The sequence below is a fragment of the Ranitomeya variabilis genome, chromosome 6, assembly GCF_051348905.1.
Source record: "Ranitomeya variabilis isolate aRanVar5 chromosome 6, aRanVar5.hap1, whole genome shotgun sequence".
Lineage (NCBI taxonomy): Eukaryota > Metazoa > Chordata > Amphibia > Anura > Dendrobatidae > Ranitomeya > Ranitomeya variabilis.
In genome coordinates this window covers 23412930-23440273 of record NC_135237.1, presented here as the reverse complement: position 1 = coordinate 23440273, position 27344 = coordinate 23412930, and the positions used below count along the sequence as shown (strand labels likewise).

At 43.9% G+C, this 27344-nt stretch overlaps 1 protein-coding gene across 3 annotated transcripts in view; it reads right to left on the bottom strand.

Annotated features, from left to right (window-relative positions):
* Nucleotides 1–27344, bottom strand: part of CRPPA (CDP-L-ribitol pyrophosphorylase A) — a 212472-nt gene that overhangs the window by 164693 nt on the left and 20435 nt on the right. For all 3 annotated transcript variants that reach the window (XM_077268069.1, XM_077268067.1, XM_077268068.1), the window contains exon 3: nucleotides 22816–22965. In XM_077268069.1, the coding sequence (XP_077124184.1) occupies nucleotides 22816–22965 (150 nt within the window). The remainder of the gene's footprint in view (nucleotides 1–22815; nucleotides 22966–27344) is intronic.

Here is a 27344-nt window from a genome sequence, read left to right as displayed (position 1 = left end):
GAGAAATCTATTTTTTTTCTCTCCATTTATAAGTCGCTTTACTTCCCACTGCCTCCTGAACTCCTCATTCATTCAAAAAAATAACAAAAATCAGTCCTCCTTACAAGAAGACAGATGGCAGGATAACTGAGCAATCAGGTTACACCCATCTATTGAAGTTTATGAAACGGAGGAGAAAAAAGAAGGGAGGAGAAAAAAGAAGGGAGGAGAAAAAAGAAGGGAGGAGAAAAAAGAAGGGAGGAGAAAAAAGAAGGGAGGAGAAAAAAGAAGGGAGGAGAAAAAAGAAGGGAGCAGAAAAGAAGGGAGGAGAAAGACAAGGGAGGAGAAAGAGAAGGGAGGAGAAAGAGAAGGGAGGAGAAAGAGAAGGGAGGAGAAAGAGAAGGGAGGAGAAAGAGAAGGGAGGAGAAAGAGAAGGGAGGAGAAAAAAGAAGGGAGGAAAAAAAGAAGGGAGGAAAAAAAGAAGGGAGGAGAAAGAAGGGAGGAGAAAGAAGGCAGGAGAAAAAGAAGGTAGGAGAAAAAGAAGGCAGGAGAAAAAGGCAGGAGAAAAAGAAGGGAGGAGAAAAAGAAGGGAGGAGAAAAAGAAGGGAGGAAAAGCAAGAGAATTGGAAAGTGTGGCTTCTAGGAAAAGTTTTTTTTTATTAACAATGAGCTGGCGTGTGAGGGGAAGGGGAATGGGGAACACCAAGTGGGAGAATGTTATGATCTGGTGGTAGGATCACCAAACTGACCTGATAGGTAAACCTGAATAGTAGGACAAGCTCCGGAAATGTGGGAACTATACCGACCGCAATCCTGATCCTATCCACACACACTAAAGGCAGCCGTGGAGCGTTACCTAAAAACCTAGACGCCTCTTCACAGCCTGAGAAACTAGCTACCCCTAGAGAGAAAGCAAGCCTCACTTGCCTCAGAGAAATAACCCCAAAGTTTAGACAGCCCCCCACAAATAATAACGGTGAGTTAAGGGGAAAATACAAACGTAGGAATGAAAAACAGGTTTAAGCAAATGAGGCCCGCTAACACTAAATAGACAGAAGATAGCAGGGATCTGTGCGGACGGTACAAAAACTATCAAAAACTATCCACGCAGAAAGTACAAGAGCCCCCACACCGACTCACAATGTGAGGGGCGCACTTCTGCTCCCCAGAGCTACCAGCAAGGGAAAAATCACATATAAGCAAGCTGGACTGAACACATCATATACTGAGAAACATATACAAGGAAACAATGAGCAAAAAGAACTAGCAAGACTTAGCTTCTCAGAAATAGACAGGTCACCAGGAAAATCCAGGAGAGGTCAGAACCAGTACTGAATACAACGACAGCAGGCAACAAGTGAAGGTCCAGGTGGAGTTAAATAGGAACCAGCATAGCAGGAAATGAGGCAGCTGAGCCCAGCTCCAGACCCGCAGTATCGCTAAAGGCCACCAGAGGGAACCCAGATGGAATTCACAACAGTACCCCCCCCCCTTGAGGAGGGGTCACCGAACCCTCACCAGAGCCCCCAGGCCGATCAAGACGAGCCGAATGAAAGGCACGAACCAAATCGGCCGCATGGACATCAGAGGCGACAACCCAGGAATTATCCTCCTGACCATAGCCCTTCCATTTAACTAAGTACTGAAGCTTCCGTCTCGAAACACGAGAATCCAAGATCTTCTCCACCACATACTCTAATTCTCCCTCGACCAAGACCGGAGCAGGAGGGTCAACAGAAGGAACCACAGGCACCACATATCTCCGCAACAATGACCTATGGAACACATTGTGAATGGCAAATGATGCTGGGAGGTCCAAACGAAATGACACAGGTTTGAGGATTTCCAAAATCTTATAAGGACCGATGAAACGAGGCTTGAACTTAGGAGAGGAAACCTTCATCGGAACATAACGAGAAGACAACCATACCAAATCCCCCACACGAAGTCGGGGACCCACACAGCGACGGCGGTTAGCAAAGCGCTGAGCCTTCTCTTGTGACAACGTCAAATTGTCCACCACGTGGTTACAAATCTGCTGCAACCTATCCACCACACGATGTTTGGCTCCCTCTAGCCAATGTCGCCACTCCTCAAATGCCCATTTCATTGCCAACAACTCCCGATTACCAACATCATAATTCCGCTCGGCAGGCGAAAACTTTCTTGAAAAGAAAGCACATGGCCTCATCACAGAGCCATCAGAGCTTCTCTGTGACAAGACAGCCCCAGCTCCAATCTCAGAAGCATCAACCTCGACCTGGAAGGGCAGAGAGACATCCGGCTGACGCAAGACAGGAGCCGAAGAGAACCGACGTTTGAGCTCCTGAAAGGCCTCCACGGCCGCAGGAGACCAATTCGTCACATCAGAACCCTTCTTGGTCAAATCCGTCAAAGGCTTAACCACACTGGAAAAATTAGTGATGAAGCGACGGTAAAAATTAGCAAAACCCAAGAACTTCTGAAGACTCTTTACCGATGTAGGTTGAGTCCAGTCATAAATAGCCTGGACCTTGACTGGATCCATCTCAATGGTAGAAGGAGAAAAAATGAAACCCAAAAAGGAAACCTTCTGGACTCCGAAGAGACATTTAGAGCCCTTCACAAACAAGGCATTGGCTCGCAGGACCTGAAATACCATCCTGACCTGCTTCACATGAGACTCCCAATCATCAAAAAAGACCAAAATATCATCCAGGTACACAATCATAAACCTATCCAGATATTCTCGGAAGATGTCGTGCATGAAGGACTGGAACACAGAAGGGGCATTAGAAAGCCCAAAAGGCATCACCAAGTACTCAAAATGGCCTTCGGGCGTATTGAATGCTGTTTTCCATTCATCGCCCTGCTTTATACGCACAAGATTATACGCTCCACGAAGATCTATCTTGGTGAACCAACTGGCCCCCCTAATCCGAGCAAACAGATCGGACAACAGTGGCAAAGGATACTGAAATTTGACCGTGATGTTATTTAGAAGGCAATAATCTATACAGGGTCTCAGAGAACCATCCTTCTTGGCCACAAAAAAGAACCCCGCACCCAAAGGGGACGAGGACGGGCGAATATGCCCCTTCTCCAAAGACTCCTTGATATAACTCCGCATAGCGGCATGTTCTGGTACAGACAAATTAAAAAGTCGTCCCTTAGGGAACTTACTACCAGGAATCAAATTTATGGCGCAATCACAATCCCTATGAGGAGGTAGGGCACTGGACTTGGGCTCATCAAATACATCCTGGTAGTCTGACAAAAATTCAGGGACTTCAGAAGGAGTAGAAGAAGCAATAGACCCCAAAGGAGCATCGCCATGAATCCCCTGGCAACCCCAACTTGACACAGACATTGCTTTCCAATCCAGGACTGGATTATGAGCCTGCAGCCATGGCAGACCCAACACGACAACATCATGCAAATTATGTAACACAAGAAAGCGAATCACCTCCTGATGTGCAGGAGTCATGCACATGGTCACTTGAGCCCAGTACTGAGGTTTATTCTTGGCCAATGGCGTGGCATCAATTCCCTTTAGTGGAATAGGGAATTGCAAAGGCTCCAAGATAAAACCACAGCGCCTGGCAAAAGACAAATCCATCAAATTCAGGGCAGCACCTGAATCCACAAAAGCCATAACTGTGTAGGATGACAGAGAGCAAATCAAAGTAACAGACAAAATGAATTTAGGCTGTACAGTACCAATGGTGACAGACTTAGCGAAGTTTTTTATGCGCTTAGAACAATCTGAGATAACATGAGCAGAATCACCACAGTAAAAGCACAACCCATTCTGACGTCTGTGATTTTGCCGTTCCATTCTGGTCAGAATCCTGTCACATTGCATAGACTCAGGCTTCTGCTCAGAAAATACCGCCAGATGGTGCACTGGTTTGCGCTCCCGTAAGCGCCGATCAATCTGAATGGCCAAAGACATTGACTCATTCAGACCCGCATAACATCCTTAATGGCTTCAGAAATACCCTTTCTGAAAATCGCTGCCAGGGCACACTCATTCCATTGAGTGAGCACAGACCATTTCCTAAACTTCTGACAGAAAACCTCTGCTTCATCCTGACCCTGGGAGAGAGCCAGCAAAACCTTTTCTGCTTGGTCTACCAGATTAGGTTCCTCATAAAGCACTCCAAGCGCCAGAAAAAACGCATCCACATTTGCAATGCAGGATCTCCCGGCACCAGAGAGAATGCCCAATCTTGAGGGTCACCACGCAACAAAGAAATAATAATTTTAACTTGCTGACCCGGATCACCAGAGGAACGAGGTCTCAGAGAAAGGAATAATTTGCAATTATTTTTAAAGTTCAAAAACCTAGATCTGTCTCTGGAGAACAGCTCAGGAATAGGTATCTTAGGCTCTGACATAGGACTGTGGACTACATAATCCTGAATGCCTTGTACCCTAGCAGTGAGATGATCCACACTAGAAGACAGACTCTGAAGGTCCATAGCTGCAGCTGAATTCTGAACCACCCAGAGATTAAGGGGAGGAGAGAGGCTAGACTGTTGTGAATTTGCTTTTTGCTCCCTCTAGTGGTTACTAGTTTTTTGACTCTGGTTTTTCTGTCATTCCTTTTATCCGCACCTGGGTCGTTAGTTAGGGGTGTTGCTATATAAGCTCCCTGGACCTTCAGTTCAATGCCTTGCAACGTAGTTATCAGAGCTAGTCTGCTGTGCTCTTGTCTACTGATCCTGGTTCCAGTTATATCAGCTAAGTCTGCCTTTTGCTTTTTGCTATTTGTTTTGGTTTTGTATTTTTGTCCAGCTTGTTCCAAATCTATATCCTGACCTTTGCTGGAAGCTCTAGGGGGCTGGTGTTCTCCCCCCGGACCGTTAGACGGTTCGGGGGTTCTTGAATTTCCAGTGTGGATTTTGATAGGGTTTTTGCTGACCATATAAGTTACCTTTCTTTATTCTGCTATCAGTAAGCGGGCCTCTCTGTGCTAAACCTGGTTCATTTCTGTGTTTGTCATTTCCTCTTACCTCACCGTCATTATTTGTGGGGGGCTTCTATCCAGCTTTGGGGTCCCCTTCTCTGGAGGCAAGAAAGGTCTTTGTTTTCCTCTACTAGGGGTAGCTAGATTCTCCGGCTGGCGCGTGTCATCTAGAATCAACGTAGGAATGATCCCCGGCTACTTCTAGTGTTGGCGTTAGGAGTAGATATATGGTCAACCCAGTTACCACTGCCCTATGAGCTGGATTTTTGTATTCTGCAGACTTCCACGTTCCTCTGAGACCCTCGCCATTGGGGTCATAACAGTTTGCCAGGCCAGTATTAAATGTTTAATGCATTGCAGAAGAGGGATTATAAGAAAGAAGATTCTGAGTTTTTTTTTTTTTTTTTCTCCTTCCCCTTTACCTCAGAGTGGCTATGCTTGCTGCAGACATGAATGTCCAGACCTTGATTACAAGTGTGGACCAGCTGGCTACTCGTGTGCAGGGCATACAAGACTATGTTATCAGAAATCCTAGGTCAGAACCTAAAATACCGATTCCTGAACTGTTTTCCGGAGACAGGTTTAAGTTTAGGAATTTCGTGAATAATTGTAAATTGTTTTTGTCCCTGAGACCCTGTTCATCAGGAGATTCTGCTCAGCAAGTAAAAATTGTTATTTCGTTCTTACGGGGCGACCCTCAGGATTGGGCTTTTTCGCTGGCGCCAGGAGATCCGGCATTGGCTGATCTTGATGCGTTTTTTCTGGCGCTCGGTTTACTTTATGAGGAACCCAATCTTGAGATTCAGGCAGAAAAGGCCTTGCTGTCTATGTCTCAGGGGCAGGACGAGGCTGAAGTGTATTGCCAAAAATTTCGGAAATGGTCCGTGCTGACACATTGGAACGAGTGTGCACTGGCCGCTAATTTTAGAAATGGCCTTTCTGAAGCCATTAAGAATGTTATGGTGGGTTTTCCCATTCCCACAGGTCTGAATGATACTATGGCACTGGCTATTCAAATTGACCGGCGGTTGCGGGAGCGCAAAACCGCAAATTCCCTCATGGTGTTGTCTGAACAGACACCTGATTTAATGCAATGTGATAGAATCCTGACTAGAAATGAGCGGAAAATTCATAGACGCCGGAATGGCTTGTGCTACTACTGTGGTGATTCTACACATGTTATCTCAGCATGCTCTAAACGTATAGCTAAGGTTGTTAGTCCTGTCACCGTTGGTAATTTGCAACCTAAATTTATTCTGTCTGTAACTTTGATTTGCTCACTGTCATCTTATCCTGTCATGGCGTTTGTAGATTCAGGTGCTGCCCTGAGTCTCATGGATCTCTCATTTGCTAAGCGCTGTGGATTTACTCTTGAACCATTAGAAAATCCTATTCCTCTTAGGGGTATTGATGCTACACCATTGGCAGCAAATAAACCGCAGTATTGGACTCAGGTTACCATGTGCATGACTCCTGAACACCGCGAGGTGATACGTTTCTTGGTTTTACATAAAATGCATGATTTGGTCGTTTTAGGGCTGCCATGGTTACAGACCCATAATCCAGTCCTGGACTGGAAGGCTATGTCAGTCTCAAGTTGGGGCTGTCGGGGTATTCATGAGGATTCCCTGCCTGTGTCTATTGCTTCTTCTACGCCTTCGGAAGTTCCGGAGTATTTGTCTGATTATCAGGATGTCTTCAGTGAGTCTGAGTCCAGTGCACTGCCTCCTCATAGGGACTGTGACTGTGCTATAGATTTGATCCCAGGCAGTAAATTTCCTAAGGGAAGACTGTTTAATCTGTCGGTACCTGAACATACCGCTATGCGTTCATATATCAAGGAGTCTCTGGAGAAAGGACATATTCGTCCATCTTCTTCCCCTCTTGGTGCGGGATTCTTTTTTGTGGCAAAAAAGGACGGATCTTTGAGACCTTGTATTGATTATCGGCTTTTAAATAAGATCACTGTCAAATTTCAGTATCCTTTACCGCTGTTGTCTGACTTGTTTGCCCGGATTAAGGGTGCCAAGTGGTTCACCAAGATAGACCTTCGTGGTGCGTACAACCTTGTGCGCATTAAGCAAGGTGATGAATGGAAAACCGCATTCAATACGCCCGAAGGTCATTTTGAGTACTTGGTGATGCCTTTTGGGCTCTCCAATGCGCCTTCAGTTTTTCAGTCCTTTATGCATGACATTTTCCGGAAGTATCTGGATAAATTTTTGATTGTTTATCTGGATGATATTTTGGTTTTTTCTGATAATTGGGATTCGCATGTGGAGCAGGTCAGGTTGGTCTTTAAAATTTTGCGTGAAAATTCTTTGTTTGTCAAGGGCTCAAAGTGTCTCTTTGGTGTACAGAAGGTTCCCTTTTTGGGGTTCATTTTTTCCCCTTCTGCTGTGGAGATGGACCCAGTCAAGGTCCGAGCTATTCTTGATTGGACTCAGCCCTCGTCAGTTAAGAGTCTTCAGAAGTTCTTGGGCTTCGCTAACTTCTACCGTCGTTTTATCGCTAATTTTTCTAGCATTGTGAAACCTTTGACGGATATGACCAAGAAGGGCTCCGATGTAGCTAACTGGGCTCCTGCTGCCGTGGAGGCTTTCCAGGAGTTGAAACGCCGGTTTACTTCGGCGCCTGTTTTGTGCCAGCCTGACGTCTCACTTCCCTTTCAGGTTGAGGTGGATGCTTCGGAGATTGGGGCAGGGGCCGTTTTGTCGCAGAGAGGCCCTGGTTGCTCTGTTATGAAACCTTGTGCCTTTTTCTCTAGGAAGTTTTCGCCTGCCGAGCGAAATTATGATGTGGGCAATCGGGAGTTGTTGGCCATGAAATGGGCATTTGAGGAGTGGCGTCATTGGCTCGAGGGTGCTAAGCATCGTGTGGTGGTCTTGACTGATCACAAAAATCTGATGTATCTCGAGTCTGCTAAACGCCTTAATCCGAGACAGGCCCGCTGGTCATTGTTTTTCTCCCGCTTTGATTTTGTTGTCTCGTATTTACCAGGTTCAAAGAATGTGAAGGCCGATGCTCTTTCTAGGAGCTTTGTGCCTGATGCTCCTGGAGTCGCTGATCCTGTTGGTATTCTTAAAGATGGAGTTATCTTGTCAGCTATTTCTCCGGATCTGCGACGTGTGTTGCAGAGATTTCAGGCTGATAGGCCTGAGTCTTGTCCACCTGACAGACTGTTTGTCCCGGATAAGTGGACCAGCAGAGTCATTTCCGAGGTTCATTCCTCGGTGTTGGCAGGTCACCCGGGAATTTTTGGCACCAGAGATCTGGTGGCCAGGTCCTTTTGGTGGCCTTCCTTGTCAAGGGATGTGCGGTCATTTGTGCAGTCCTGTGGGACTTGTGCTCGAGCTAAGCCTTGCTGTTCTCGTGCCAGCGGTTTGCTCTTGCCCTTGCCTGTCCCGAAGAGACCTTGGACACATCTCCATGGATTTCATTTCTGATCTTCCGCTATCTCAGGGCATGTCCGTTATCTGGGTGATATGTGATCGCTTCTCCAAGATGGTCCATTTGGTTCCTTTGCCTAAGCTGCCTTCCTCTTCCGATCTGGTTCCTGTGTTTTTCCAGAACGTGGTTCGGTTGCACGGCATCCCTGAGAATATTGTGTCAGACAGAGGATCCCAGTTCGTTTCCAGGTTCTGGCGATCCTTTTGTAGTAGGATGGGCATTGATTTGTCGTTTTCGTCTGCTTTCCATCCTCAGACTAATGGACAGACGGAGCGAACCAATCAGACTTTGGAGGCTTATTTGAGGTGTTTTGTCTCTGCTGATCAGGACGATTGGGTGACATTCTTGCCGTTGGCGGAGTTTGCCCTTAATAATCGGGCTAGTTCCGCCACCTTGGTTTCGCCTTTTTTCTGCAACTCTGGTTTCCATCCTCGCTTTTCTTCGGGTCATGTGGAGCCTTCTGACTGTCCTGGGGTGGATTCTGTGGTGGATAGGTTGCAGCAGATCTGGAATCATGTGGTGGACAACTTGAAGTTGTCACAGGAGAAGGCTCAGCGCTTTGCCAACCGCCGCCGCGGTGTGGGTCCCCGACTACGCGTTGGGGATTTGGTGTGGCTTTCTTCCCGCTTTGTTCCTATGAAGGTCTCCTCTCCCAAATTTAAACCTCGTTTTATTGGGCCTTACAAGATATTGGAAATCCTTAATCCTGTATCTTTTCGTCTGGATCTTCCTGTGTCGTTTGCTATTCACAATGTATTTCATAGGTCCTTGTTGCGGCGGTACATTGTGCCTGTAGTTCCTTCTGCTGAGCCTCCTGCTCCGGTGTTGGTTGAGGGCGAGTTGGAGTACGTGGTGGAGAAGATCTTGGATTCTCGTCTCTCCAGGCGGAGGCTTCAGTACCTGGTCAAGTGGAAGGGCTATGGTCAGGAGGATAATTCCTGGGTGGTCGCCTCTGATGTTCATGCGGCCGATTTAGTTCGTGCCTTTCATGCCGCTCATCCTGATCGCCCTGGTGGTCGTGGTGAGGGTTCGGTGACCCCTCACTAAGGGGGGGGTACTGTTGTGAATTTGCTTTTTGCTCCCTCTAGTGGTTACTAGTTTTTTGACTCTGGTTTTTCTGTCATTCCTTTTATCCGCACCTGGGTCGTTAGTTAGGGGTGTTGCTATATAAGCTCCCTGGACCTTCAGTTCAATGCCTGGCAACGTAGTTATCAGAGCTAGTCTGCTGTGCTCTTGTCTACTGATCCTGGTTCCAGTTATATCAGCTAAGTCTGCCTTTTGCTTTTTGCTATTTGTTTTGGTTTTGTATTTTTGTCCAGCTTGTTCCAAATCTATATCCTGACCTTTGCTGGAAGCTCTAGGGGGCTGGTGTTCTCCCCCCGGACCGTTAGACGGTTCGGGGGTTCTTGAATTTCCAGTGTGGATTTTGATAGGGTTTTTGTTGACCATATAAGGTACCTTTCTTTATTCTGCTATCAGTAAGCGGGCCTCTCTGTGCTAAACCTGGTTCATTTCTGTGTTTGTCATTTCCTCTTACCTCACCGTCATTATTTGTGGGGGGCTTCTATCCAGCTTTGGGGTCCCCTTCTCTGGAGGCAAGAAAGGTCTTTGTTTTCCTCTACTAGGGGTAGCTAGATTCTCCGGCTGGCGCGTGTCATCTAGAATCAACGTAGGAATGATCCCCGGCTACTTCTAGTGTTGGCGTTAGGAGTAGATATATGGTCAACCCAGTTACCACTGCCCTATGAGCTGGATTTTTGTATTCTGCAGACTTCCACGTTCCTCTGAGACCCTCGCCATTGGGGTCATAACACTAGACACACTGCAGAGGAAAAAAAAAAAATGAACTCAGGATTTCTCTTATCCCTCTTTTGCGATGCATTAACTCTTTACAGGCCTGCTGTACTGTTATGATCCGGTGGTAGGATCACCAAACTGACCTGATAGGTAAACCTGAATAGTAGGACAAGCTCCGGAAATGTGGGAACTATACCGACCGCAATCCTGATCCTATCCACACACACTAAAGGCAGCCGTGGAGCGTTACCTAAAAACCTAGACGCCTCTTCACAGCCTGAGAAACTAGCTACCCCTATAGAGAAAGCAAGCCTCACTTGCCTCAGAGAAATAACCCCAAAGTTTAGACAGCCCCCCACAAATAATAACGGTGAGTTAAGGGGAAAATACAAACGTAGGAATGAAAAACAGGTTTAAGCAAATGAGGCCCGCTAACACTAAATAGACAGAAGATAGCAGGGATCTGTGCGGACGGTACAAAAACTATCCACACAGAAAGTACAAGAGCCCCCACACCGACTCACGATGTGAGGGGCGCACTTCTGCTCCCCAGAGCTACCAGCAAGCGAAAAATCACATATAAGCAAGCTGGACTGAACACATCATATACTGAGAAACATATTCAAGGAAACAATGAGCAAAAAGAACTAGCAAGACTTAGCTTCTCAGAAATAGACAGGTCACCAGGAAAATCCAGGAGAGGTCAGAACCAGTACTGAATACAACGACAGCAGGCAACAAGTGAAGGTCCAGGTGGAGTTAAATAGGAACCAGCATAGCAGGAAATGAGGCAGCTGAGCCCAGCTCCAGACCCGCAGTATCGCTAAAGGCCACCAGAGGGAGCCCAGACGGAATTCACAACAGGAGAAGCCATTGTTTGATCTCTAGAAGGATCTGATGCCATCACAATGCATCAAGTTGGGCCATATGAAACAAAATCGCCTCAGATCTAAATAAGGAGTTGCCAGTCTTCAAAAGTACCTTCAAAACTTACACAGGCAACAGTTAACCCCTTCCCGACCTTTGACGCATACGCTGCGTCATGAAAGTCTGTGCCAATCCGACCTATGACGCAGCGTATGCGTCATGGAATGATCGCGTCCCTGCAAATCAGGTGAAGGGGTTAACTCCCATTTTACCCGATCTGCAGGAACAGGGGGAGTGGTGCTTCAGCCCAGGGGGGGTGGCTTCACCCCCCCGTGGCTACGATCGCTCTGATTGGCTGTTGAAAGTGAAACTGCCAATCAGAGCGATTTGTAATATTTCACCTAAAAAACTGGTGAAATATTACAATCCAGCCATGGCCGATGCTGCAATATCATCGGCCATGGCTGGAAATACTTAAGTGACCCCCCACACCCACCGATCGCCCCCCCAGTCCTCCGTTAAGGGGTCCGGTCCCCTCCGTCCGCCTGCCGGCTCCCCCGTCCTCCTGTCCGCTCCCTCCTTGTTTGTATTCACCCCCCCTGTGGTCCGATCACCCCCCCTGTGCTCCAATCCACCCCCCCACCACCCCTTCATACTTACCGATCCTCCCGGTGTCCGTACGTCTCCTCGCTGGGCGCCGCCATCTTCCAATATGGCGGGCGCATGCTCAGTGCGCCCGCCGAATCTGCCAGCCGGCAGATTCCTTACAAGTACATTTTGATCGCTGTGATAGGTTCTATCACAGCGATCAAAATAAAAAAAATAATAAATAACCCCCCCCTTTATCACCCCCATAGGTAGGGACAATAATAAAATAAAGAAAATTTTTTTTTTTTTTTTTTTTCGTTTTCCACTAGGGTTAGGGTTAGAACTAGGGGTAGGGTTAGGGGTAGGGTTAGGGTTACGGGTAGGGTTAGGGTTATGGCATGTGCGGATTTGGCTGCGGATCCGCAGCGGATTGGCCGCGCATCCGCAGCGGATTGGCCGCGGATCCGCAGCGGATTTGGCTGCGGATCCGCAGCGGATTTGGCTGCGGATCCGCAGCGGATTGGCCGCTGCGAATTCGTTGCAGTTTTCCATCAGGTTTACAGTACCATGTACACCTATGGAAAACCAAATCCGCTGTGCCCATGGTGCGGAAAATTCCGTGCAGAAACGCTGCGTTGTATTTTCCGCAGCATGTCAATTCTTTGTGCGGATTCCGCAGCGTTTTACACCTGTTCCTCAATAGGAATCCGCAGGTGAAATCCGCACAAAAAAACACTGGAAATCTGCTGTAAATCTGCAGGTAAAACGCAGTGCCTTTTACCTGCAGATTTTTCAAAAATCGTGCGGAAAAATCTCACACGAATCCGCAACGTGGGCACATAGCCTTAGGGTTAGGGTTGGAATTAGAGTTAGGGTTGGAATTAGGGCTAGGGTTGGAAATAGGGTTAAGATTAGGCTTGTGGTTAGGGTTACGGATAGGGTTAGGGGTGTGTTGGGGTTAGTTGTGGTTAGGGTTGGGATTAGGGTTAGGGATTAGGGTTAGGATTTGGGTTAGGGTTGGAATTAGGGTTACGGGTGTGTTGCGGTTAGGGTTGTGGTTAGGGGTGTGTTGGGGTTAGGGTTGTGATTAGGGTTATGGCTACGGTTGGGATTAGGATTAGGGGTGTGTTGGGGTTAGTGTTGAAGTTAGAATTGAGGGGTTTCCACTGTTTAGGCACATCAGGGGTCTCCAAACGCAACATGGCGCCACCATTGATTCCAGCCAATCTTGCGTTCAAAAAGTCAAATGGTGCTCCCTCCCTTCCAAGCCCCAACGTGCGCCCAAACAGTGGTTTACCCCCACATTTGGGGTACCAGCGTACTCAGGACAAACTGGGCAACAACTGTTGGGGTCCAATTTCTCCTGCTACCCTTGCAAAAATAAAAAATTACTTGCTAAAACATAATTTTTGAGGAAAGAACAATTATTTTTTATTTTCAGGGCTCTGCGTTATAAACTTCTGTGAAGCACTTGGGGGTTGAAAGTGCTCACCACACATCTAGATAAGTTCCATCGGGGGTCTAGTTTCCAAAATGGGGTCACTTGTGGGGTGTTTCTACTGTTTAGGCACATCAGGGGCTCTGCAAATGCAACGTGATGCCCGCAGACCATTCCATCAAAGTCTGCATTTCAAATGTCACTACTTCCCTTCCGAGCCCTGACATGCGCCCAAACAGTGGTTTACCCCCACATATGGGGTATCAGCGTACTCACAACAAACTGGGCAACAAATATTGGGGTCCAATTTCTCCTGTTACCCTTGTGAAAATAAAAAATTGCTTGCTAAAACATCTTTTTTGAGGAAAGAAAAATGATTTTTTATTTTCACGGCTCTGCGTTGTAAACTTCTGTGAAGCACTTGGGGGTTGAATGTGCTCACCACACATCTAGATAAGTTCCTTGGGGGGTCTAGTTTCCAAAATGGGGTCAATTGTGGGGGGTTTCTACTGTTTAGGCATATCGGGGCTCTGCAAACGTAACATGATGCCCGCAGACCATTCCATCAAAGTCTGCATTCCAAAATGTCACTACTTCCCTTCCGAGCCCCGGCATATGCCCAAACAGTGGTTTACCCCCACATATGGGGTATCAACGTACTCAGGAGAAACTGGACAACAACTTTTGGGGTCCAATTTCTCCTGTTACCCTTAGGAAAATTAAAAATTCTGGGCTAAAAAATCATTTTTGAGAAAAGAAAAATTATTTTTTATTTTCATGGCTCTGCGTTATAAACTTCTGTGAAGCACTTGGGGGTTCAAAGTGCTCACCACACATCTAGATTAGTTCCTTGGGAGGTCTAGTTTCCAAAATGGGGTCACTTGTGCGGGAGCTCCAATGTTTAGGCACACAGGGGCTCTCCAAACGTGACATGGTGTCCGCTAATGATTGGAGCTAATTTTCCATTCAAAAAGCCAAATGGCGTGCCTTCCCTTCCGAGCCCTGCCGTGCGCCCAAACAGTGGTTTACCCCCACATATGGGGTATCATCGTACTCAGGACAAACTGGACAACAACATTTGGGGTCCAATTTCTCCTATTACCCTTGGGAAAATAAAAAATTCTGGGCTAAAAATCATTTTTGAGGAAAGAAAAATTATTTTTTATTTTCATGGCTCTGCGTTATAAACTTCTGTGAAGCACCTGGGGGTTATAAGTGCTCACTATGCATCTAGATAAGTTCCTTGGGGGGTCTAGTTTCCAAAATGGGGTCACTTGTGCGGGAGCTCCAATGTTTAGGCACACAGGGGCTCTCCAAACGCGACATGGTGTCCGCTAACGATTGGAGCTAATTTTCCATTCAAAAAGTCAAATGGCGCTCCTTCCCTTCCGAGCCCTGCCGTGCGCCCAAACAGTGGTTTACCCCCACATATGAGGTATCAGCGTACTCAGGACAAATTGGACAACAACGTCCATGGTCCAGTTTCTCCTTTTACCCTTGGGAAAATAAAAAAATTGTTGCTAAAAGATAATTTTTGTGACTAAAAAGTTAAATGTTCATTTTTTCCTTCCATGTTGCTTCTGCTGCTGTGAAACACCTGAAGGGTTAATAAACTTCTTGAATGTGGTTTTGAGCACCTTGAGGGGTGCAGTTTTTAGAATGGTGTCACTTTTGAGTATTTTCAGCCATATAGAACCCTCAAACTGACTTCAAATGTGAGGTGGTCCCTAAAAAAAATGGTTTTGTAAGTTTTGTTGTAAAAATGAGAAATCACTGGTCAAATTTTAACCCTTATAACTTCCTAGCAAAAAAAAAAAATTGTTTCCAAAATTGTGCTGATGTAAAGTAGACATGTGGGAAATGTTATTTATTAACTATTTTGTGTCACATAACTCTCTGGTTTAACAGAATAAAAATTCAAAATGTGAAAATTGCGAAATTTTCAAAATTTTCGCCAAATTTCCGTTTTTTTCACAAATAAAATCAGAAATTATCGACCTAAATTTACCACTAACATGAAGCCCAATATGTCACGAAAAAACAATCTGAGAATCGCTAGGATCCGTTGAAGCGTTCCGGAGTTATTACCTCATAAAGGGACACTGGTCAGAATTGCAAAAAACGGCAAGGTCATTAAGGCCAAAATAGGCTGGGTCATGAAGGGGTTAAAAAAGGGGGTCAACTGATAAAGAAGATTGTTGGAGGCAAAAATGTTCCGGGAAGCTGGACAATAAAAAAAAAAAAAAAAAGTTTGTTGGATCAGTTTGACCTGTGTGATTTGGAGTTTTTGGGCAATCACTACATTTAGATTCTGCTGAATACCTGTCATGCTTTCCGGCTGTATCAGATGGCAATGGTGGCCTATCCATAGGTGGGATTTGCCTCTCTGCCTGCGTTTTGCTGAAGGTGGTATAGTCCCTGCTGGTTTCCTTCTCTTTTTGAGACTGCGGTCTCTTCTAGGGCATACTTGCAAGCTCACTCCCTCTGTTTTAAAGAGCCTGCACATGCCCAAACTCCCACTGCTGTCCAAAGTTCTGCTGATCTACAAATCTTAAGGGACTCTCCTCATTCCACTAAATCATGGGATCCTAAAGTTTACTACCCTACACTGACTTGGGTTGTACCCTGACCCTATTTGTTGTCTGCCGCCTACCATATTGAACAAACTGTCCGTCCGGACCACTGCTTGTCTGACCACGCGTTACATCTCTGCCTCATAACAGAGAACACATGTACTGTTAGTCAACGACGACTACACAAAATGGTCACACACGAAGTCTGTTGCAATCTTTAGGTAAATGCACATGGCGTCTTTTAGACGCCGCAGTAATTTTTAAAGCAGAAGATGCACCAGGAAAACCCCAGCAGTGTTTCTTTGAAGAGTCTTCTTTGACGTCTTTTTCATCGTTTTTGTATTTTTCATATATAAAATTGTTTCGGCTTCCAAACAGAAGTAGTATTATCGGTCACTTATTTTCAGCCGCTTCACGTCTTTTGAAGACTTAATCAGGTAAAAGAAGTTGCCAAAGATGGGACCTATGTACAGCAATGTCTTTTTCCCCGAAATGTTAGCGCTTTTTCATACAGGTATCAGGTGGAATCTGGTGGAATCAGATGGAATCTGCCAGAAAAAGACATTGCCTGCACATACCCTTGGGGTTCACTACTCCCAGTAGGCCTTGTGTCAAGAAGGGGAAGATGGTGTTGTACTCGAAGAAGCAAGGCGAGAGCTGAACTGGACTTCATTTGAATGCTTCGGTCTTTGGAGACTAATTGTTTAAAACGTATAATTGAGAAACGAGAATAATTCTTCTTTTCTAAGTCCACAGTGTCTAATTTTAGTATAAGTAATTGCACATTTTGATTCATACATTTAAAAAAATAAGTGAATTTCAAAACTATCAAAAAGTATCAGTGTCCTCTCCATGGAAGCAAACGGAGGATAAATTGGAATTTTATACATTTTTGAGAAGTAATTTGGGGAAAAAAAAACAAAACAAAAACAATTGATTGTCAGGAACAAAATTAAAAGAAAAAAAAGTTAAAAGGGTGGAAAATCAATTACCGTACATCCAGTCAAATTTAACAAATATGCTGCAATTTTTTTTGCTTCTTGATTTTTTTGTTCATTACTTTTACAATAGAATTTCGACGATCATGATTTTTTTTTAGGATCTAAATGTTTTAATTTGGTCTTATTTCTTAGAATAAGATGGGAATGAAGGTATTTTATTATTAAAAAAAAAAACTTTACTTTTTTAAATACCTCTGAAATTAAAATGAAATATAGCATAAAAAAGAAAGAAAACTAAAATATCACATACTCAGGGGTCAATTTATCTCCAGGGACAAATAATCGGGGAGGAAGCTCCCAATTAGCATATCTGAAATGAAATCAGGTTTTTCAGACACTACTGTTTTTCCGGACTTTATAACCTATGGAATGCAGTCTGTATCCGATTAGACAAAACAAACAGTCTCCCAACATCGTTAGGCAGGAAGACAAGAAAGAGCGAGAGTCTGATGAAGAGAACTTGGAGGTTATTGTGATTGTGGCCGAAAAGTCCAGTTAAAAAAACACGATACAATTGTCCATTCATTGGACACCCTTAGATGACCCGAGTCCGAGATGAATCATCTACAGGTCACACACTTCAAAGGATCAATTCCAGACCCATTTGACATAAAAGGTTCTATTTTCCCAATTCTTCCCTCTAGATCAGATATTTTAAAAAAATAGTTTTTCGTTTGATTTTTTTAATCAATTTTATTGAAAGGACTATTTATAAAATTTAATTTATTTATTTTTAATTAGATTACATTTTTCAAATTACGATATCGTACAAAACCAAAGACCGGAGTGAGCAACTGGACATTGGTTAACCGAGTTGTCCAATTTGAGACATTTCTAGGAAGTCATCAGGATGTCCCCCAAATGTCACACACGTAAGGCGTGCTCTCCTGGAATAGAAAGGTGGCTCTCGATTTATTTCTACAGGAGCTTTGAAAATGGTCAATGATGGTTACCTAACTGCATATACTGCACATTCAGGACATATTCTATTGATTGGCGATGAATGTCTTTAATTTGTATCGTATGTGACTATTCATAGGACACATATAATAAATGACAAGCTACTCCTCTCGACAGGTTCACGCATGATCAGCTCACTCCATCCTTTTTTCCCCATCTTCCACATATACAAATTTTTGACCATTTTCACCAAAATTAGCGAGTTCGGATGACTTTTATTTACTGTGTATGACCAGATTAAAGGAATTGTTCCATAAGCTTCATATATCAGGATAAGGGATTTATATACACTCCAACATTGAAATTATAACACCAAGTGGTGGAGTAACAAAAATCAACGAAGGGAGACGTCACTAATCTGCAAATGATGAAAAAAATTTGAAAAAAAACCCACTTTCAATACATCCGAATTTTGCGATCAGTGAGGTCATTAATGGTCACATGAGGAGGGTTCCGCCGCAAATCATCAAGATCCACTGTTGGCAGCTCCTGTGTAATCGCCGACCAATGACATCTCAGATGTGCTCAATAGGAGGAAAGGCCGGAGATGCTGCAGCCATGGGAGCAGGTTTAGGACACGCAGGAGGTCACAATAGCGTGAGCAACATGCGGCCTGGCGTTGTTATTTTGGAAAACAGTTCCTGGGACACTTTAGGGACGTTACCGCACCACTGGTTCCACCAACAAATCAATGTGATGCCAAGCTGTTAGTGCCCCTGGATGAAGACGATAGGGGTCCAACTACTGTACACACACCATAATCCCGGGAGTAGGACCTGTGTGACATATGGTCTCCTAACCAATCTTTAACTATCATCACATCCAAGACAAAAAGCATGACTCATCGCTGAAGACGACCATCCTCTGGTCCATCCTGCCATCTTGCTTTGCGTCATATCAGTTTCTGAGAGCAGTGGAATGGAACATCTGCATGAGGGAACATTGTAATGTTCCAAAACCATAAGAAATACTGAATAAATCCAGATGTTTTGAACATTTTCTTTCCCTTTTTTCACCATTTGCAAATCAGTAACATGTCTATCCATTCTGGAATTTCCATAATTCCCCGACTTTTCCTTGTGTACGATTACTGGGAGTCTGACCACTGGGACCCCACTATATGTAAATTCCTAGTTAGCGTTATTGATCCACAATGGAGGGATTCTTGAGCCACAACTGGTCTAGTACTGACTAAACTGAGTTATGAAGGCTAAAGAATTGCTCCGAGCTTCACAAAAACTCTACAAGAAAAAATATTCGGTACAGGATTTGAGATCCACACAGAGACCAGTAGCCTGCTAAGAACTTCAGGAGATTAAAAAGGAGAGATAAAATCAAGAAGAAAACCAAGGTGTGGACCTAAACGGCAAGTTGGACCATTAAGGAGGCAAAACTTAAAAAAAAAAAATTGGGACCTCCCCAATCATGAGAATGGCGGCCCAAAGACCTCCGTTTCAATGGAGTGATAGTGAGCATGTGCGACCACTTCTCAACTCACTGTTGATGGTCGTGCATGCTCACTAACATATCTTTAAAATGGGGGGAATTTGTACCCCATTTTTCAGATTGGTGTAGGTCTCAGCAGTCGGACCCTCACAGATTATACATTTATCATCTGTGAAGTGGACAGGTTAACCCTTTAAGAGTTCTCAGCCGAATCTTCCGTTTTAAACCTGTCGTGGCAATGTCATCGGAAGCAGGAAGATCTCTGGCAAGATCACAAACGGGAGAGAAAAGAAGTGGTGGTGCTCAGACAGGTGAGAAATACACCCTCACTGGGTTTTCACCAGTTACGATGGAGGGCACCGTCTGGGCCGAAAAACCACTACAACCTACAATATCAGTATGCAATGGATTTACATTCTAGACGGTAGGATTAAAAGAAAACATTCTGAAGTTCTCAGCAAAGCAACACAACTATTTATGCCCAGATTTCCGCCTACGAATAAAAGTTTTCAATTATACCGGGAGATGTCAGAAAACATCAGGATTCGGGAAGATCAAAAGGAAAAGTGACTTGCTTTCTTGCAGACGATGTGGATATGAGATTTCCCTTCCCTGCTCCTTATTACAATAATGCCCCATATTTCCCGCCTTTGAAGTCGGAAGCCGGGCATTTTTAGCAGACAATTGAATTAGATATTTTGGTTGTGACCTCCGCCATTTCTTAGCTGTATGTACAGTGTACATGGCTTGATGCCACTGTGACCGTCTCCCTGTACCAGAACCAGATGTATCATGGAGAAGATCATACGGGAGATCGCGCCTGTCCTTAAATAACACTGGAGATTTCTGCTACGGAAAAGAAAAACACTAATCCTTATCCTAACCTGATGATTTCTGGTGGTCCCGGCACTGGGACCCCCTCTGATTCTGGCTGTACTCTTATCTCTTACTGTCCCACTGACAATGGGTGCAGAACAGGTGCACATGTACGACTGCCCCTCCAGACAGCACTGCTCTCAGGACGGACCACCAACGACCACCAGGTTACTCAACCCATAATCAATTAATAGAGGAGGGTCCCTCTTAGATCAGAGAACAACTAAAAAAAGAGCATCTATCACTGGAGGACCCGACACTTCCATGCATTTACACAAATGGCCCATTGATTTTAGAGAAACCACTTGTCATACTTTATTTCACCAGTGGTGGTGCTGCAGAATAATTTATCACTTGCTGCTAGAGTCTCTAGCAGATTACAGAAGATCTCAGCGATCACACAGCAAGACGATCATGTGATCATGGAATTTTTAGAGGGTCCCTTAACAAAAACGGATTACCCTTTTCATTACCAATTGAAAAGGAACTCATGGGGCCCTCATAAAACCCCTATCAATCTCTAATATTATTTCACATGCAGGTTCATAAATGCACTAATGCTGCTGTGATCATTAGGTCTGGTCTTGGCTTCGGCATTCAACCACTGCACCAAAACCAGGAACAAAAAAATAAAAAAAAATCGGAACTTTTTGACTGATACCTTATAGGGGTGACCTTATCTGTCGCGCCCATTTATGCTGTGAAAGGGTGCTGAAGGTTTGCAGAAATTGGTCTAAAAATTGAATTTTCGGTTGCCCCAAATGAACCATAAATGTATTGGAGTTTTTGGAAACACTGCATAAAAATTAGCATCTTTATTTTTTTGGGGGGAGGGGGTGTCTTTTAGGTTGTCTATGGGGTGGAACTTAAATGGGTAGATAAAAGGGCTATGGGTGACCTACCTTCATAAGTACCAGATTGGTGAGGGTCTATCATCTGTCACCCCCATAGATGGCTGCTGGATGTCCAGGGTGTATGGAGCCCCAATAAATGGAGCAGCAGTACCCGAGAATGGCCACTACATGGTGTGCTGAGCTGCCCCCTGTCCATGCCGGCATCGTGGGACCTGGTAATGGCTGATCCGTGGAGGAGCCGGGTGTCAGATCACCACCGATCAGAGACTGATGACCCGTCCTAAAATGTACATCATTATTATTTTAGGATTAGACTACCTGTTTAAAATTTTGGTAAAGTATGGTGTACGGCCAGCTTCGGCAAGATCACTGGTATTAATCATGGACTGGATCAGGATAGCCGTGACCAAGTACCGTTTACCTCCGGACCACCAGGGATCTGTCTTGGACTAGACACAGAGGCCGCAGCACCGATTCTATGGGATCAAATCACAATCACCGTCTACACCTTTCTCTTATCTATGTGAAAATGTCTGTATGTGAACACTGATGATTATTCCTGTAAAAAAGGCCATGAAGTGGGTCAGGTCGGGGGAGGGCACGCATTAGCCCCTGTCCCCACTCCAGGGGGTGATTTTGCACCCTTTTAATAGCACCATGTAAAAGTTCTGTCTCCAAGACTCATGTTCACAATTGCAAAACGACCGACACATAAAACGTTAAGTTACATTCCTGGAGTTTAAGGGCGACCATAAAACCCAACATCTGTATTAACCCCTTCGTGCCGTGGCCAATTTTAGTATTTTAAGGGGGGGAGGGATTTTCTCCCCTTCTTCCAAGAGCCATAACTTTTTATTCTCCAGGCGACATCGCCGCCGTACGAGTGCTTGTTTTTTGTTAATTTTTTCAGTGGACAAGTCGTAGTTTTGAAAAACCCCATCATTCATTCTACCATGTAATGTACTGAAAAATTCCAAATGAGGCGAATTGGTGGGAAAAAAAAAAAAAAAAAAATCGCATTTCCGCCATTGTTTTTTTGGGTTTATGTTTTTACAGTGTTAATGGTGTGACAAAATTATCTTAACAGAAAGATTCTCCAGATCAGGACAATGGCAGCAAGAGAAAAAAAATATTATTTTTATTTAATTATTTTAATGCCTAAAAAAAATAAATAAAATCAGAACTTTGTTAAAAAATTAAAAAATAATAATTTGGCTTGGGTCGCCATTTTTTGAGACTCAGCTTTTTTTAATTGTTGGATCCGAATAAGGACTTTTTTTTTTGCGTGACGAGCTGTAGTTTTTAATAGTAAATTCAATTACTATCCCTTTACGATGTTTTATATTTTAATAGATCCTATACTTACAGATGCAGTGATACCAAATATATATATATTCCAAAAGTCTTTATTTTTGAACTGAAGAAAAAAAAGGGATATTTAATTTAAGGATTTTTTAAAAATTAATTTACATTTTTTTTTATTATTATTTTTTATTTGTTTTATTTTATTTTTTACACCTTCCTAATATTTCTTTATCCCCAAAGGTGACTTGAACCTGTGATCATTTGCTCGCTTATTCTACGTACGGCATTGCCGCAGTATATAGTGCAAATCAGGCAACCATCGGCACCTGTCAATCACATTGCGCACCTTTCATGGCCGCCAGGGCGAGATCACGCGGTCAGTGACTCACTGCAGCATTTAAAGGGGCTCACTGCACTCACCCTGACCGATCATCCCTACAGCCCATATATCACATCGCTCAATTATAAAAAACATATAATACTGGGTTACATCATATTGTTTCCTCCAGTCACAACTAAAGCTGCTGTCAACAGATAGTTTGCAGGCCTTACAGTAAGTGAGTGGTATATTGATACTCTGTAGACCCGCATGTGACCCACCAATTTATTCTGAGCAACCACAATGCACTGCACTCTACTAACAGGAAGCCGGTAGAATTATGAATGCAGCTCTGGCTGTGAGCAGAGTATAGGGAAAAGTGTTGGCGGAGGTCAGGACGTGAGCGCTCACCTGAAGGTACGCTTTATAGATGACATCGAACAGAAAGGCTTGCGGCATTTCACTGGCTCTGTGCTTCGCCCGGTCCAGGGAGTGGTCTAAGCATCCGTCTGCGGAAGGAGCGATGACCGTGGACACCAATGGTCGCACCGCCCCGGCGGCCTGCGGAGGAAGGAACAACAGCGGTGACATTTATAAATATGATCATCCAATAGAAAGCTGGAAATGTTGCGCAATTCGCAGAGGTAGCAGAGCCGAATATCAAATGACTGGGACTGAGCTGCAATACCGCTCACAGCCTACCGACAAGAGTGGCGCCGTTTCTGAATCGGACTTGACTTTAATTTCATTTATGACAACTTAGGTTTACGGAGTTGTGATTTATAGCTTAAAAGAGGGGAAAGGTCCTTAACTTGGGATAGTCAACTATTATAAAGTCTCGGTATCTCTCTGACTACCCCTCGCTTTCTCTCTCTGGAGGACCCAGCAGATTGATTTCAATGAGAACTGTGTAATGCTTCACTTCTCCTATGGGGGTGCTGCAGGGAAAGTGAACACTTACTGCCAATTTCCGCAACAGATCGCTGAAGATCACAGAATGTGACCCGCCTAAAACAAAATATATATATTTTCTAAAGTGATGTTCTGATTTTGGCCTGAACAATCCAATGGTTTGGGCAATTTTGGGGGACAGGGGTGTGATCTGGGGGATGAGGGAGAAGGTTATATGTCCTGCTTGTTTTTTTGGCTTTGAAAGCTTGGTAAATGTGTGTGCAGTTCTAGGACGGAGGCTCGGAAGCGGAGCCCGCTCTGTGCTCAGAAGATGCCACCTGTGTTGTACAGCTGATACCGACACGTAAGCGCTTTTAGGTGCAGCCAATAAATCCCCAAGAAACCGCAGTTAATAGCATCTAAGCAGCGCCTCTGTCACCCATCAACTTCAACTCATCCCCGCAGCGCAATCCTGGGGAGCTGGTGGTTTGTTCAGGCACCGGGGTCCTTCATTAGTCACTCATAAGACAATACACTGCGATACTTTTGTAAAAGTGATTGAATGACAGGTTCAAGTCATCAAACTTTAAAAAAAAAAAATTAAATAAAGTACAAACGTTAAAAATGACTTAAATAACAAAAAATATATATTATGCATATCCAATAAAAGAAAAAAGTTTCAAATGTGTTAAATAAAAAAACCTAAAAAAAAATAAAAAAAATAAAAACAGAGCAGGTATCATCTCATCAGTGAAAGTCTGAACTATTCTACTGTATTTTATTGAAAATAAATAATTGTGTGCACATATAATAAAAATGACAGAGTTGCTTTTTATTTTTTTTTTTTTGGAAATAGCCATTCCACTCCCCAAAAACGAAAAAAAAATGGTGCAAAAAGCGATAAAAAAATAAGGTTCTATCAATAAAGTAACAGTCAATGTATAAATGAAAAAAAAGCCCTGACATGGCTTCAGTGATAGAAAAGTAGAGACGTTATGAGTCTCAAACTATGGAGATAAAAATTCAGGGTTTTTTTTTTTTTTTTTTAATAAGTAGTAAACCGTAATTATAAATTAGTAAGTAGTTTGCAAATATACAGTGTACATAATATATATTTATTTATAATTGTATCTCCTTCGATCCACCATAGAGTGGTCACGCTATCGCTCACGGTGAATAAATCCAATACCGCGTGTATATTATTGCACTAATAGGTGTGCTTCCCCCATCATGAAGTAACTGCGAACTTCCGATCCTTCTGTAACATCAGCCAACAGAAATAATCAATGACGTCACCGGCGCGACGATTTCTATGTTCTCTTCCAACAAAAAGAGGGTGGAATCGCTTGTGCAAAAAACAAGACTAATTGCCTGGTACGCTCAATGAATGCATCGCTATGTGGATTTTCCGCTAAAACGCCCTTTTATTGAGGGGCTGCGTGTGTCGGGGGACGCTCACGTATCACATACAATCGGCCGTGTTTATTTTTTTTACATGGAATTAAGGACTAATAAGATGTCGGAGTGAATTGTGCGCTGGTCCGGACGGCGGCGGCTACATTCCTTATTAGGCGCAGAGTAAGAGATGGAACTTTGGCTGATTGTTTTTCAACATCTTTTTTTTTTTTTTTTTTTAATTATTTGTCATTACTTTTGTTGTTTTTTTTTTTTTTTTAATTTTATGCTTTAACATTAGTGGGGAACAGCATATAGCAAAAGTCAAGATTGTACCACCCTAGGGGTGTGGAGCCAGAGTGACACGGAGAGTTTATAAGTCGAGGATACTGGACCCAGCAATAAGTAGAAACCTTTGGTTCCGGCCACTGATCAGCCACATGGCGGACTATGGATGATGGGTCATTCTTCTATAAAAGCTCGTATGGCAGGACCACACTGCCACATTGGCTCCCTAAGATGTCTTTCTGGCTCTGTTTTATGCCTTTGAAAGCAGAAATGACTGTCCAAACCAAGCACAGGCACTCGGTGCACCATTGACAAAGCCCACCAAATCTTTGCTCCTTGACACTTACTTATTTTGTATCGGTCTCTGCCTTCCTCTTCCTTGATTGACGGCTTTGGATTAAGAAGAGGAATAGAAGGGTGGAAATAAATTGATATCACTAGGTGGGAAAATGCAATTATCTGATTGGCCTCATCAATATGCAAATTGCCTCTTCAGAGAAAAAGAGGACTTAACTCTATAGCGCCACCTGTTGGTATTAGCGATCCTACAACTCACAATCAACCCTCTAACGAGTCGAGGGCCAACAGCCCGAAACACTGTGTCTGCGAATTGAGATACTGATTGGCTTTTATCCTAAGTCCTATTGCTCGACTCGTTAAAGGGTTGATTGTGACTTGTAGGATCGCTACTTCCAACAGGTGGCGCTATAGAGTTTAAGTCCTCTTTTTCTCTGAAGAGGCAATTTGCATATTAAATTCCCAGAGGAGCATTGCACGGCGAATAAGCCTCCTTACCTTGACAAGCCAGCTGGTATGTCACGCTCCATAAGGAGAAATGTTACCCCTTAGACCCCTGCCCTCATTAAGGGTGCACAGAGCGCCTGTGCTCGGTTTGAACAGTCGTGTAGTTTTTCTGATGGACTGACTTTAACCCCTTCACCCCAAGGCTGTTTTCACCTTCATGACCAGGACAAACTTTATAATTCTGACCAGTGTCACTTTATGGGGTAATAACTCACGCTTCAACGGATCCCACCGAGTCTGGGAATGTTTTTTCATGACACATTATCCTTTATGGTAGTGGTAAATTTAGGTCAATAATTTTTTCCATTCATTTGTGAAAATATTGGAATTTTGGTGAATATTTTGCAAATTTCAAACGTTTTCATTTTTCTGCCCTTAACCCCTTAGTGACAGTCAATTTTGTACTTAATGACCGGGCCAATTTTTACAATTCTGACCACTGTCACTTTATGAGGTTACAGCTCTGGAACACTTCAACGGATCCCACTGATTCCGAGAATGTTTTTTCGTGACATATTGTACTTGTGCTAGCGGTATAATTTCTTCGATACGACTTGCGGTTATTTAGGAAAAAAAAGGAAAATTGGCAAACATTTTGAAAATTTTGCAATTTTCAAACTTTTAATGTCTGTGCCCTTAAATCAGAAAGTCATATCACACAATTATTAATAAACATTTCCAACACAATTTTGGAAACAATTTTTTTTTGTTAGGTTGTTATAAGGGTTAAAAGTTGACCAGTTATTTCTCATTTTTCAAACAAAATTTACAAAACCAACACCATTTAGGGACCACCTCACATTTGAAGTGAGTTTGGGGGGGGGTCAATATGACAGAAAATACCCAAAAGTGACACCATTCTAAAAACTGATCCTCTCGAGGTGCTGAAAACCAAATTCAAGAAGTTTATTAACCCTTCAGGTGCTTCACGTGAACAGCAATGTGGAAGGAAAAAAAGGAACATTGTACTTTTTTCACAAAAAAATTACGGTACTTTAAACCCAAACTTTTTGATTTTCATAAGGGTAACAAGAGAAAATGAAATATGTTGTGCAATTTCTCCTGAGTACACCGATACCTCGTATATGAGGAAAACCCACTGATTGGGCGCATGGCAGGGCTCAGAAGGGAGCGAGCACCTTTTGACTTTTTGAACCCAAAATTGGCTGGAATCAATGGCAGGCACCATGTCGCGTTTGGAGACCCCCTGATGTGCCTAAATAGTGAAAACCCTCCAATTCTAATTCCAACCCTAACACAGTTCTACCCTGATCTTAATCCCAACCCTAACCACAACCCTATCCCCAACCCCAACCTCAAGACCACCCTAATCCCTACACAAACCTAACCCCAACCGTCACCCCAACACCACAACCGTCACCCCAACAGCACCCTAATCCTAATCCTAACCCTAGCCCCAACACAACCCTAGCCCCCGGTAGCCGAGTCCCCGGAGATTTTCTGACGCTGGGGGTTGCTGTAACCTTATTTCTCAGCGCTGTTAAAAAGCGGCGCTAAGGAATATGTACCCATACCTGCCGCCATTAAAAGGCGTATCGGTG